Below are 13,602 nucleotides of genomic sequence, written 5' to 3' on the forward strand. Positions count from 1 at the left end.
ATGAACTTCTTGAAGGTAGGGATCTACTTCTTCCCCTTGTAGGTCGCCAACTACCAAGTCAGTGAGAGGCACAGAACAGTTGTTTAGAAAAGTATTTGTTGAACTGGAGAGATTGCTTAGTGATTAATAGCATATACTGCTCTTCCCAGCACCTACATGGCAGCTCACAACTGTCTGTAACTCCAGTTCCAGGGAATCTGATATCCTCACATAGACATACATGCAGGCAAAACAACAATGCACATAAAATACATAACTGAAACTTTAAAAAATAAAAATATTTGTTAAATGAATGAGTGAATAAATGAACACACCAAAGGCAGCCAGAGAAAATACCATGTGGTTTGTGGCCGGATGTGCTAACTGGTGAAGGAATCTGGTAGGAACAAGATGGCTTCCCTGTTGAGAGGCCAGACAAAGGCCAGAGGGACTCAGAGTAGTAACAAGAAGGGAAGGGAAAGCTGGGTGATGCCTAAAGTGTCTGATACCTATAATCTCAGCACTTGAAAGGCTGAGGCTGGAGGTTCCTTGGTTCCAAATCAGCCCAAGCTTCCTGGGGTAAATCAAGCTAACCTGCACATTCCAAAACCTTGCCCCAGGGAGGGAAAAAGTGAGAAGGGTGTGGGGGAATGAGAGGGAAAGAAAGGTGGAGGTGAGGTCAGTGTGGAGTTGTCTCCGTCCTTGTCCTGCACAGCCAAGTCAGGTCCTGCTTCTGTGTTGGCATGTTTCTAGTAAGATATCAGGCATCTGGGGACATGTGCTCCTTCCACAGCCTGTTCTTATGAATATCTTTCTAGCAGGGAAAAGTATTTTCCTCTAGCCTCCTCCTTCACTCCCTGGTACATGCAGATAAGAGCTATTTTGTTTGCCAAATGGCGACAGATGCCAAATGGGTACCCAGAACCCAGACCTCCATTGTCCAGATCAGCTTTATATATACAGACTGCATAGAACAGCTTGACCTATTGAGTTCATGAGGAAAAAGATCATGCCCTATTGCAGAATGGATATATGTAGATTACTAGTTACCCCAGCAGGTACTCCAATGACTATGGCTCTGTTCTTTCTCTTGAGGGCCATTAAATATTTTTCATCATGTGGTAAGTTCACATGATTTGGTAATTACCATGGCCTCAGAGTCAGTAACAGGAAATGACCGACGTAAACCATCTAATGAGGCATGTGTGCTTGTGTGTGCATGCGCTTGAGCGTGAGAGAGAAGACTGAAGTCTACTGTTTGACTGTTTGAGGTTTCCTCCAATTCCCTCACTGCTGACCTGCAGCAGGTGATTTAACTTCTTTAGGTTACAGTGTCTTAGTCCCAGATTTTAGGGTGATAATTCCCACCCCATAGTGTGTAGTAGATTTGCCTGTGGGTCCTATTGTTGCCATCAGTCACATGCTGGCATGGGAAATGTGGAGAATAGTGTGCTCTTTAGATTACACAGCAGACTTCCAGGGCAATGCTCAGTTCATAAATGATGAGATGAGAAAGAGACAGTCTCTTTTTCTTTCCTATTGAAATTTCTAGACAGGGTCTCATGTACCCAGCCTTACCCCCAGGTTTCTAGGTAGCTGAAACTGGCCTTGAATTATTCATCTTCCTGCCTCTACCTCCCAAGTGCTGGGATTATAGGTGTAAAAATTGACCAGTGATTTATGTACACACAGACAGACAGACAGACACACAGAGCTCTCATGAGTTTGTCTTTCTAAAAGAAAAAGCTAAAGAGTCCCAGACACTCTAAATAAATTTAAGAACAGAGAACACAGGTGAATTTTACTTTAAAATTATAATAGTGGCTCATTCTTAAGGAAGGTTTACAGGGAGCAGGCCCATGTAATCTGGATTATGTGCTCATTTGGTCTTCTGAGCCTTTCTCCATGTATTTACAAGTATCATGTACTCATGGAGAGTTTGTGTGTATGTGTGTTCATTATGATGGAAGTATCTTCTATTTTCCGTTACTAAAACATCTTGGCTGGATAGTGGTGGCATATGTCTTTAATCTCAGCACTTGGGAGGCAGAAGCAGGCTGATCTCAGTGAGTTCGATGCCAGCCTGATCTACAGAGGGAGTTCCAGAAAGATTCCAAACTACAGAGAAACCCTGTCTTGAAAAACCAAATAACTAACTAACTAGATAGGTAGATAGGTAGATAGATAGATAGATAGATAGATAGATAGATAGATAGATAGATAGATAGATAGATAGATAGATAGAGCGAGCAGCTTGGTCATCTTGTTTTGCTCTATATGAGAGGAATCTCCTGATTGTTTACGTCCTGCCGGAGAGATCTGAGCATGCTCCGTCCATGTAACTACTGTTCTCTGTAGCCCTTTAGGTGAATGAGACATAGGAACCCACAGTCTGGGAGAGAATACAAATAAACAAGCAGGGCAGAGCAGTGTGATGGGCTCACTGTGGGGCTGGGAGCATGGAGCCAGGACTGTGGGTGCTTGAGAAGAGTGGCTTCTAAACACAGTTCTGGGGAACATACAGGGTCCAGCTGGGTACTAGGAGGAGCAGGAGGAGGAAGGGGGAGAAAGAGGATGGGATACCCGAGGGAGAGGGTAACGCTGCGTGTTACTAGTGCTTGTGTAGTATTGGTTGTGCTTGCTGACAAAGAATGGGAACATTCCAGGGTTGTAGTGGTCAGAGCTACACGGCCCTTAGGGACCTCGTTACGCTGAGGTTCAGGCTGAACCATTAGTTTTCAACCAAGGATAAATGTGATTGGATTCAGACTGCAAACTGTATGCTGCCAGAAAGAGGAGGGGTTGTGAGCGGGAATTCTGGTGTGGAGGAGGCTGCTGTAATCTGGTGAGGGGCTGTACTCGTCGTTTCTTGAGTAGGAAGGTGGCTGTGAGGACTCGGTATGGTGTTGAACAGGAATGGTTTTGAGTCGAAAGGACCAGGTAATAACAATTGCTGCTGTGGCACCAGTCTGCAGTCCTACCTGGTAACAGTGACTTGAAGCCCGGTGATTTCGCTGACTTTTTCTTTGTTTTAGAGACAGGATCTCTTTCCTGTAGCTCATGCTGGCCTCAGACTCACTGAGTGACTGGGAATGACTTGAATTTCTGCTCCCCCTCCTTCCACCTCTCAAGTGCAGGGTTTGCAGGCCTGTGACACCGCTCCCCCTTTCCTGCTGTTTTGCTCTTTAGAGTTGGAAGGTGAAGCTCGTCCCCTCCCTTGCAGGGTCTGTTTGGCCAGAGTGGGTAGGCCAGCGCTCCACACTCAGCTGCCAGCCTCCTTGGCTTTTACTTGTCTAGACTTCAGGCTGGTGGCCAAGGAAGCAGCACTTGGCCACTGTGGCAACCAGCTGAAGTCCTCCAGAGTGTCAGTGTCTCCAGCAGAAGGAAGAGGCCTGGGGAGTCAAGACATGCTAAGGTGATCACATCAGTTTCCAAGAGCTGGAGTCAAGAGGCTCCAATTGGTCAAGGTGGATAACCCAGTTGACTCTGAAGTCTCAGACTTACTTTGCCTTTTCCATGAAGAATCTGGTAGAGTAGCAGATCTGGGAACTGGGGAGCACAGCCCACAGGATGCTTGTTAGGGCATGGAGTATGAGCCAGCCTTGGCCAATTTGAGTGCCAAGCTAGGAGGTGTAGGGTGTAGGAAAGAACTCAGATTTTTGGATGTAGACAAGCAGGGCTGATGATATAGCTCGACTTTCCACTTACCTGTGACCTTGGGTTATAAATGGACCCCAGTCTGGGAGTTGTAACGTTCCTAAAGGGACTGGCCAGGTGTTTAGAAGATGTTTTTATTCTCTCTCTCCTGTTACATCTGCACTGAAGCGTATTCTGAGTCTCATTTCAATTTTGTGACCCTGGTTACCTCATGAAGTCTCCACTACAGAGTGGAGAAGAGTATTATGATTGCCAAGGCCTGAAGGGTAATGCCAGAAGCCTAAGGACCAACACATGCACCCAGAATATGAGCCCTATACCAGGCCAAAGGCTCTAAAGCTGTAGCAGTTGCCACCCCGTTGGGGGTCATATAACTGAGCAGAGGGTTCGTATGGGGGCAGGTGGAGCAGCAGAGGCTTCCGTCAGTGTTTGGAGGCATGAGAGCTCTGAAAATACCTCAGGAACCGGGTGTGGTGCAGAGTTTGTGCATGCAATCTGAGCACCCAGGGGGCTGAAGCAGGCAGATCGCACTGAGTTCAAACCAGCCTGGTCTACATAGTGAGTTCCAGGGCAGCCTGTCTCAAAAATGAAAAAACAACAAAGATCCTTCAGGGTCCACGAAGTTAGATCAGGAAGACACCCTCTCTGTCCTCCCCAGCCCTGCACTCCTGACGCTGTGTTAGTGCACTCCTTTAATCCTAGCACTCAGGAGGCAGAGGCAGGTGGTTCTGTGAGTGCAAGGGAAATTGGTTTACCTAGTGAGCTCTAAGCCAGAGCCACATAGTGAGACCCTGTCCAAACAACAACAAATCAAAAAACAAAATAGCCAACAACAACAAAATGGCTGTGTTGGGGATCAAAGGAGCCTTAGAGGAAGTTCGGGAGTGTGGAAATAGCACCCAAGCAAGAGGCTGGGTGATCAGCCACAACAAACAGGGCAGCTTCCAAAAACAGGCAGAGGGACAAGCATGTTCTTGGGCCCCTAAATCCTAGGTATAAACTAGGGAAGACCACTCTGGTGTGTAATAAACTGGAGCTGATTGCTCTCATTTTATACGTGAGGAAAAGGAAATTTAAGGAACAGAAAGTCGGTTACTGACTTGCTCATGCTTTTGTTATTCCCTGCTCAACTTTCTCCTGCTCAGAACAGGCAAAGGGGCTGTGGGTTTTCAGCTGTTGAGCAGGGTGAATTCTAGGACCTCTGGGAAATCCCTTCTTCTTGTAGTCTTAATGGAAAGTCCCAGGCCCAGGCTTTCCTCTGAAAGGGCCAAGCTCCAAGCTAGCCTTCTATCCTGTAGCCATGGTACCCTCCCAGAACTGAGGACAGTGAGACTGTGTGCTGAAATGAGTAGGGCCCTTTTCTACACTTTATTATGCAAATTTGACGCACTGAGCACTCATATGTCCACTACAAAGACCCTATCAGTGACATGCTACAGTACTCCTTGGTTACAAAGTCCATCCTGTAAGCCATTTTTTATTTATTTTATTGTTATTTGGATTTTTTTTTTTTTTACTTACTATTTTGGGCTTTTTGATTAGGGTCTCCTAGGTGCTTCACCAACATGCCCTGTTCTTTTCTGTTTTGTGTTTGTGGAGGGGGTCATGCACATGCCATGCATGCATGTGGGCAGAGAAGAGTTTCTGGAATCAGTTCTCTCCCACCATCATGTGGGATCTGGGGAGAGACTCATGTCATCAGCTTGGCAGCAGGTGCCTCAACCTTCTGAGCCATCTTACCAACTCCTCCTGGATTATTTTTACATTTATTTCAAATTGAAATGCAGACATCAGTACATTTCCTGCTAAGTATGTCAGCTTTTACATCATTGAATAGAGTTCAATATTTATTTTCACTTAGACAATTAACATAGTTGAAATTTCGGGTCTTTCGCATGTATTTGTCAAATCCACCTTTTACCATTTTTGCTTTGAAATCAAGTTTACATCCTTGGGATGCCTGGAATTCACTCTGTAGACCAGGCTAGCCTTGAACTTGAAAAGATCCCTCTGCCTCTGCCTCTTGAATGCTGGAATTATAGGTATTCTTCACTGTGTTTTACCCACCAAAATGTTTTTGAGATTCATTGTATTCTCACATACAATAAATAGTCCACATGGAAGCTGGAGAGATGGCTCAGCATTTAAGAGCACTGGCTGCTCTTCCAGAGTACCCAAATTCAATTCCCAGCACCCACATGGCAACTCACAATTGTCTGTAACTCCAGTTTCAGGGGATCTGACACCCTCACACCAATGCACATAAAATAAAATTAATTTAAAAATTAGTCCATATGTACCAGACTGGGTCTAAAATTCACTATGTTGCCAAGGATGACCTTGAACTCCTTGATCCTCCCGCCTCTACCTTCTTGCTACCCTCTACTTCTTGCTACGTAGTAAATGCCAGAGCAGCTTAGATTAGATATTAAGACCCTGTCTCAAACAAACAAACAGACTGAGAATATAGCTTTTGGAGCCTGTCCTGGAATTAGACCAGGCTGGCCTCAAACTCACAGAGATCTGCCCGTCTCTGCCTCCCCAGTGCTGGGATTAAAGGCTTACACCACCACCGCCTGGCTGTTTGTTTTTTTGAGGCAGGGTTTCTCTGTGTTACTGAACTGGTTCTGTAGACCAGGCTGGCCTTGAGCCCAGATATGCCTTCTTCTGCCTCCCAAATGCTGGCTGGGTCTAAGGCATGCCCCACTGCTATCTTGATACAGCTTTCATAGAGTACTTGCTTAGTATACAAAAAAGCCCTAGATTCAATTCCCAATACCACATAAAAATATATGGTGGCACATACTTGTAACCTCAGCATTTGGGAGGTAGAATCGGGTTTAGAAGTTCAAGGGGATTCTTTGCTATATAGTTAAGGCCAGCATGGGTTTCAAGAGATCCTGTCTCAACATAAAACAAGTGGAATGGTGCACACCTTTAATCCAAGCAGTCGAGAGAAGGGGAGGCTGGGGGATCTCTGAGTGGAGGCCAGCCTGGTCTGCGTAGAGAGGCTCCGTCTCAAAACAAACAAACAAAAAACAACAAAAACAAACAAAACCCCAACAGCCAAAAAGACAATTGTTTTTGTTTTTCTCTAGATAAATCTTGTGGAATTTGTCTTGGAGTCATAGAAGGTTGCAGAGATAAAGAGAAATCCTATATATATCCTACTCTGTTTTCCTGTGTTAACATCTTAAATTGCACAGAACTTTTATTTATTTATTTATTTTGGTTTTTCGAGACAGGGTTTCTATGTGGTTTTGGAGCCTGTCCTGGAACTAGTAGCTCTTGTAGACCAGGCTGGTCTCGAACTCACAGAGATCCGCCTGCCTCTGCCTCCCGAGTGCTGGGATTAAAGGTGTGCGCCACCACCACTGCCCAGCGCACAGAACTTTTATTAAACTAAGAACCCACTCTGGGACATTACTCCTAACTGAATGGGAGTCATGTCTTCTTCGTCCAGGACCAACCTAGAGGACCAGGTTATACTTGGTTGTGTCTCCCCAGTGTCTCTGCTCTGCACCTCCTCTTTATTTTTCAGGTCCCCTAAGGTTGGTTTGTTAGCAGACTGAGACTTGTTCTCTTTGTTTTTAAAGAACCCCCGGGGATGGAGAGATGGTTCAGCAGTTAAGTACACTTGCTGTTCTGGCAGATAATCCCAGTTTAATTCCCCATATCCCACCTGGTTACTCACAACCATCCACAGCCCCAACAGACACACTCGTGGTGCACATATGTGTATGCAGGAAAACTGTAGAGTAAAATAAATAACCTAAAGGGAAGAATCCGCAGGCCAAGCCCCCTTCTGTCAGAATGTGTCACCCGTGTGATTTCAGGCTGATGCTAACTCTATGCACTTGATTTGTCACGTTTGGTTTGGGGTTTGTTTTGAAATGGTCTCACTCTAGCCCAGGCTGCCCTGGGACTTGCAGAAATCAGCCAGGTATAATGCTTTTATTCCAGTCATCAGAGGCAGGGTATCTCTGAGTTTGAGGCCAGCCTAGAATCCATTGAGAATTCCAGGACAGGCAGGGCTACATAGAGAGACCCTTTTTTCAAAAAATCTAAAACAAAACAAAAAACTTGTAGTAATCCTCCAGTCTCCCCTTCCAAGTGCTGGGATTACAAGTATGTGCCACCATGCTGGGCCTGAATTTTTACTTTTAGTCCAAGTAATACAGGAATGTGGTGCACAGAATTAAGGCTGCTCCTGTGGTAGGAGGTGCTTCTCTGTAATCCCAGCACTAGAGAGGTGGGAGCTGGAGGATTGAGTTCAAGGTCGTCCTCGGCCACACAGCAAGTTTGAGGCTACTCTGGGCTTTTCAGATCCTGTTTCCAAAGGAAACAAACAATTAAAAAAAAAAAAACAAAACAGCTGCTCTTAAGGCCCTACAGTTATTTCTTTAGGTCAGGTCCTTTTGAATAATGTGTTTAATATTTGTATATTCCCATATCACATTAGATTAGATCCTATAAAATTGCCAACATTATTATTATTGGCTTTTTGTTGTTGTTGTTTGCTTGTTTTTCGAGACAGGTTTTCTCTGTAGTTTTGGAACCTGTCCTGGAACTAGCTCTTACAGACTAGGCTGGCCTCAAACTCTGCCTCCCTAGTGCTGGGATTAAAGGCGTGTGCCACCACTGCCCAGCTTATTGGCTTTTTGAGATGGGTTTCTCTATGTAGCCCTGGTGGATTCCTGGAACTCGCTCTGTAGACCAGGCTGGCCTTGAACTCAAAAGACCCAACTGCCTCGTGAGCACTGGGATTGAACCACCACCCAGCTATTGCTAACATTAATTTGCAAGACAAACAAACAAAAAATGTTATTCCCAGATGTGTCTCAACCTAATAACCTAGTTTGATTTGCCTTCCTTTGACCTAGCCAGCTCATCACCATGGGACAAATTGTGAATTCTGAATCTCACGATTGCCTCTCACCTACCCTGCTACAGGAACTGGGTTTCCCTTTCCCAGACAGAACGCCTTGGGGTCTGGGTGAGAAAGCCCCAGGGCTCAAGGTCAGTGATTGCTGCCTTCACCAGGCTGGCCAAAGACTGCCTGGTTGCTTGCTAATATGTTACAGAAACCCGTGTCCTTTTGTGGCCTGGGCCCACAGCACATCACCCTCCAGGTATGGCCTTGCTCCAACAAACTGAAAGCCTTGAGTCTCAATTTGTTTCTTTTTTGTTTTTGTAGTTTTTCGAGTCAGGGTTTCTCTGTGTAGCTTTGGAGTCTGTCCTGGAACTAGCTCTGTAGTCCAGGCCTGCCTTGGCTTCCCAAGTGCTGGAATTAAAGGCATGCGCCACCACCGCCCAGATGAGCCTCAATTTCTCTACTAGTAAAATAGACCATTAACCTCCCAGTGAGATAATGGCAGGTATGTGTCCAGAGACTATCAGTGCTTTTGGCCACCAGGGTCTTTGTAGCAGCTCTTCTGCCTTCAGAAAGGTCTATTAGCTGCAGGACAGGGCTCTGGAGACTTACCCTCAACCTCTGATCTGCCCCAAGACTCTCAATGTTTGCCACATTCAAGGCCTGTCTCCCCATGTGAACTAAGAGGTGGTTGCTGCTGGTACTCCAAAAGCTTTTGAGAACTGTGGTGTCTCTGGTAGTGCCTGCCTTCTTTGGTGAGGTGGGGCACTCCCGTGTCAGCTCCAGTTAGTCCAGTCTTGGGCATGTTGGACTGAATAGGGTTGCAGACTTTGGGGTTAAGTGTGCAAGTGAGACAAATCCTGTTTCTCTCTGAGGCTTTATTTAGGGTGAGAATGAACTGAGATTCCCGGCCCCTTTTGATTTTGTGGTCAGACTTGAGTTGTGGCAGATAAATGTCACAGTAGCAAAGGCTGCAGGGTTCATCCTTAGCAGAAGCAGTATTACCACAAAGTGTCACACAGTTGTGTGAAGTTGCAGTCTGAATGAGTTTGTCAGCAGAGAGGTTAAGCGGTTAGGACCTAGGCCAGGGGTAAGTGAGCCTGCAACAGAGTTCTAGAGCGGACAGGTATTTAGATGATAATGCAGAGGAAACCGCAAAGACCTGTGGTTAGAAAGGCAGTGCAGGAAGTGATGTAACGCGCAGCAGGGACCAGGTGCAAGGACCTGAAGCTCAAGGAGTCTGAAGCGCAAGAAGCCTTTGGGAGAACTCAAATCAAGCAGTGACATGATCAGATTTGTGGTCTAAAAAGCTCCCTCTGGTACAGTACAGGGTTTAAGAGCAGGGAACCCTGGGAAGTGGTTTTGTTACTGTTTAGGTGACAACAGTGACTTTGTTGGGGGTTGTTACAGGGATGGGTGGAATTGTATGTTTTCAAGGTAGAATTGTGGGCTGTGTGTATGGGAGAAATACTAGGCAGTTCTGTGTCCTGAGCCCCTGGAGGCTGGATGGGGAGTGCCTGTGGGAAAAGACAAGATACATGCACTGTTCCCTAGAACACTGGTCTGGATTCGCAAGGATGGAAGTGTAAACAAGGGAGCAGAAGGTAAAGTGCAGGCAGCTGCCAGGTGGTCAGTAAGCTCTTTCAGAACTAGGTACATGCCAGGAGGGAAGGAGGTCCCTGGGTAGGCTCACAGATTGGGCTTTGATGGGAGGTGCCAGGCAGGAACCATCTCAGCCCACAGCGGCCTTATTTAGTAGAGTGTGCCCCATGGCTTCTCATTCTCTCTTCCCCTGCCAGATCCTGCTCATCTCCGACTACTTCTATGCCTTCCTGCGACGGGAGTATTACCTCACACATGGTCTCTATTTGACTGCCAAGGATGGCACAGAGGCTATGCTTGTGCTCAAGTAGCCCTGGCCGGCACAGAGCTGCATGGACAAGAGGGGGAAGGGCCAGAAGCCAGGCCATCCTTCATCCAGAGTTGCCAGCAGGCAAGTCCTCAGGCAGAAGAGGTTCAAATCCAGGGTTGCAAATCTCTGGCACCAAAGGGGACTCATAGCTGGCCACAAGCCCCATGGGGAGAAGCTAGGAGCACCCCAGTTGGACTCTGCACAGGAAGGAAGGGGGAAGCAGCAGGTGAGCAGGGCTTTATAGGTTGTGGCTAAACTTAATAAATATGTGGGTTTTTCAGTGTTGTTGTTCTGATGACATCTATTCCTGGAGTGGGTTGAGTTTGGCCCCTAATACTGTATGACATCCTGTACTAAGGAGTAGGTTTCTGGGAACCCACAAACCCTGACTGACAGAAGTGTGTGGCCACAGTCACCTAGCAGCCCTCCCTACTCCCAAACAAGCAGCTGGAGGCAAAGGGCCAGGCAGGCCTGAGCAATCTTTATTCTGCTGAGGAAATGACCACAGATCCATACACCATGTCAGGACAAGGGGAGCCAGCCTTTCGGGGTGGGCAAGTTCTGGCAGGAGGCAAAAGCCTCAGGTGGATGAGGGACAGGTGGGCAGACAGGCAAGGGGCTTAAAAAAAAAAAAGACAAACCACAGAGCAGGGGTGCTGCTCCCCACTCCCAACCCAGCCAGCACCCAGAGGAGGAGCCGTAATATGACTGGCCCAGGGTATGGTAGGCTGGCTGGTGTCCCCTACGTGGAGTGGGGGGGGGGGGTCGCATCTCTGCCTAACCCACTAGGAACTGAAAAGCTCAGTTTAGGAGCCAGGACCTCCCTGGAGAGAGCCTGACCAGAATTCCCAACCACCCCCCACCCTTACTCCTGACTCAGAAGCCAAAGGTTTCTTGGGAGGCATAGACCATGTAGAGGAATCCGTCTTCATCCTTCTCCTGTTCATAGATGTCCGCGATGGGCGTGGATACGCTCACCATGCTGTGCTGGTTCACCAGCAGGAAGAAGGCCTGCGTGGGGTTGAGCTGCAGGCGGCGCCTGCGGAGGCAGGAGGCATGCCAGGTGAGGAGGCCGCCTGCTGAGGGCCTGGGTGACCCACCCAAAATGGTTCTGAATCTTCACTTTTCGTCCACCACAGCCCGGGCTCTAGCCCTCACCTCTTTAGAAGTTCACTCCAACCCGACCTTGACCTTTCCCAGCCTCCTAGAACGGCCTGGGTGCCCTATCTCCTGTCCCCTCGCCCCACTCCACCCCTTCCGAGTGCAACCTGGCCCCTACCCCACCCAAGGCCTTCGGGAGGGTGTCCACGCACCGGATGATCTTGACCAACTCGCTCATGTTAACATGGTCTGGGACAAGAAACTTGGTTTTATCCAGGACAGGCAGCTGTTTCTCACCCTTGTAGCGTTCGATGATCACCTGGAAGCATAGTGGGCGGGGGACTCGTAAGGCAGGGGCGGGACCTAGTAGGGCAGGGCGTGGCCAGCGGGGGCTACAGACTCACCGGGATCTTGCTGGGGTGCTGGTCGCGGATCTGCTGCACCTCCTTACAGCGGTCGGCTGTGGACAGCACTCAAGAGTTAGGCCCCGCAGGGCAGAGGCCTCCCGCGACTCCGCCTCGCCGTCCCAAGGGGCGGCTCCGGGCCCGCCCCGCCTCAGCGCCCGCCTCCGGGGCCGTCGGCCCCACAGCCCTCAACCGGGGACGCGGTAGGGAGGCAGGCGACCCTGCCAGGCCTTGCGGCCTCCCCACCCGGGGTCCGGCCGGCCGGTGCCTGACGTCATGGGGCTGACGTCACCTGCGGCAATCGGGGCCGGCTGGCACCCCCCTCCCTCGGTCCCTGCTCGCAGTTCGCCCCCAGGGCCTCACCGAAGCTGCGCCGCTGCTTGAAAGGCCGGTCGGAGGGCATGACGCGGGCCCGGCGGGGCGCGCAGCCGGAGCTCCGGGGCGCGCGGCTCAGGGATGTGGCTGCGGTTCGGTGCGCCGGGGGCTCCGGGGCTCGAGCTCAAGGGCTGCAGGGCTCGCGCTGAGCCTGGCGGTGGCGGCTGCGGGAGGTAACTCGCCTGGGTGACGTCAGGTCACAACATTCCTTAAAGGGGAGGCCGGCGCGCCGCTCCCATTGGGCCGACGGAAAACACGCCTGCCCGGACCTGTGACGCCACGGCGCAGGCTGCCCGGATTCCCGGCGCAGGTCGCGAGGGGGCGGAGCTCCGGACGCGTCACAGCGTTGTGACGTCACGGTTGGCGGGCTTGTCTCTCGGTCCCCCAGACTGAAATTTTCACCTTCATTTCGTCGCCTCCGCTTCTTGGACACCGTGCCTTCACCGAACTTAGCATTAGAGGTCAAAGATGGTAACAGAGGTGAGGCGAGAGGGGGAGTGGAACACCCAGGCTTTTTAAAGTTGTTATGTGTTTGTGTAAGTGTACGGCACGCGTGCGAGTGCCCGCGGAGGTCAGACGACAAAGTTGGATTTCTTGAGGCTGGAGGTAATACTGGCGGTGATGGGAACCGAACTGAGGTCCTTTGTAATAATTGACAGAGCTGTTAACTACCGAGCCATCGCTCCAGTCTTGTCCCGGACCCCTGTATCCGTCCGTCACTCCTCCGCCCCGCCGGCTTTCAAAAAATTCTGAAACAGCCATAGGAAGCATAGTCTTCACAATGCGAGGTTGATAGGCGAATTAGATAAAGCAGAAGAATAAAATCACTGAATGGAGTGTGTATCCGAAGACGCTAACTAGACGATAGAGAACACGCAGAACTGACGACATACAAAGTGAGCATTGACGGGGAGAGGAGTCCCTTGAGAGTAGAAAGAAGTATGGTCTAGGAATGTTACTCGGGGTAGAGTACTTTCCTAGCCTGTGTAAAGCTTAAATTCAACTACCCGGGTTTTGCGCAAGGTGGGGAGCACTGACATGGAGAGGCAGTTCCTAAAGAACTTAAAATTGATTAATGCCAGATGTAGCTCATACTTATAATCCTAGCTCTGTGGGAGTTTGAGGCAGAAAGATGGGCTAGAGTTGAGGTAAGGAAGAAAAAAGGATAAATTTACAAAAGGCCATTGTTTTGGGGAAAAAAGGATGTATTTCAGGAACATGGAAGAAGACGTTAGATGAAAACTGGTAAATTAACTGATGGATATATAAGTAAACTAAGCAGGTAGTTAGTATAGAGAAAA

The 13,602-nt window shown here is 48.8% G+C and overlaps 2 protein-coding genes across 2 annotated transcripts in view; one reads left to right on the forward strand and one right to left on the reverse strand.

Annotated features, from left to right (window-relative positions):
- Pigu (phosphatidylinositol glycan anchor biosynthesis class U) overlaps window positions 1–10,701 on the forward strand; it is a 90,446-nt gene extending 79,745 nt beyond the window's left edge. The window contains exon 12 of the mRNA XM_005363085.2: window positions 10,309–10,701. Coding sequence (XP_005363142.1) covers window positions 10,309–10,422 — 114 coding nt within the window. The 3' untranslated portion in view covers window positions 10,423–10,701. The remainder of the gene's footprint in view (window positions 1–10,308) is intronic.
- Window positions 10,702–10,881: 180 nt separating this feature from the next.
- Map1lc3a (microtubule associated protein 1 light chain 3 alpha) lies at window positions 10,882–12,521 on the reverse strand. The gene is made up of 4 exons (XM_005363086.2): window positions 12,290–12,521; window positions 11,927–11,982; window positions 11,735–11,841; window positions 10,882–11,460 (listed from the first exon to the last, which is right to left on the reverse strand). The coding sequence occupies exons 1-4, from the start codon at window positions 12,327–12,329 to the stop codon at window positions 11,298–11,300; spliced, it is 366 nt and encodes a 121-aa protein (XP_005363143.1). The 5' UTR covers window positions 12,330–12,521; the 3' UTR covers window positions 10,882–11,297.
- Window positions 12,522–13,602: the final 1,081 nt, after the last annotated feature.

The sequence above is a fragment of the Microtus ochrogaster genome, linkage group LG8 (assembly GCF_000317375.1).
Source record: "Microtus ochrogaster isolate Prairie Vole_2 linkage group LG8, MicOch1.0, whole genome shotgun sequence".
Taxonomy (NCBI): domain Eukaryota; kingdom Metazoa; phylum Chordata; class Mammalia; order Rodentia; family Cricetidae; genus Microtus; species Microtus ochrogaster.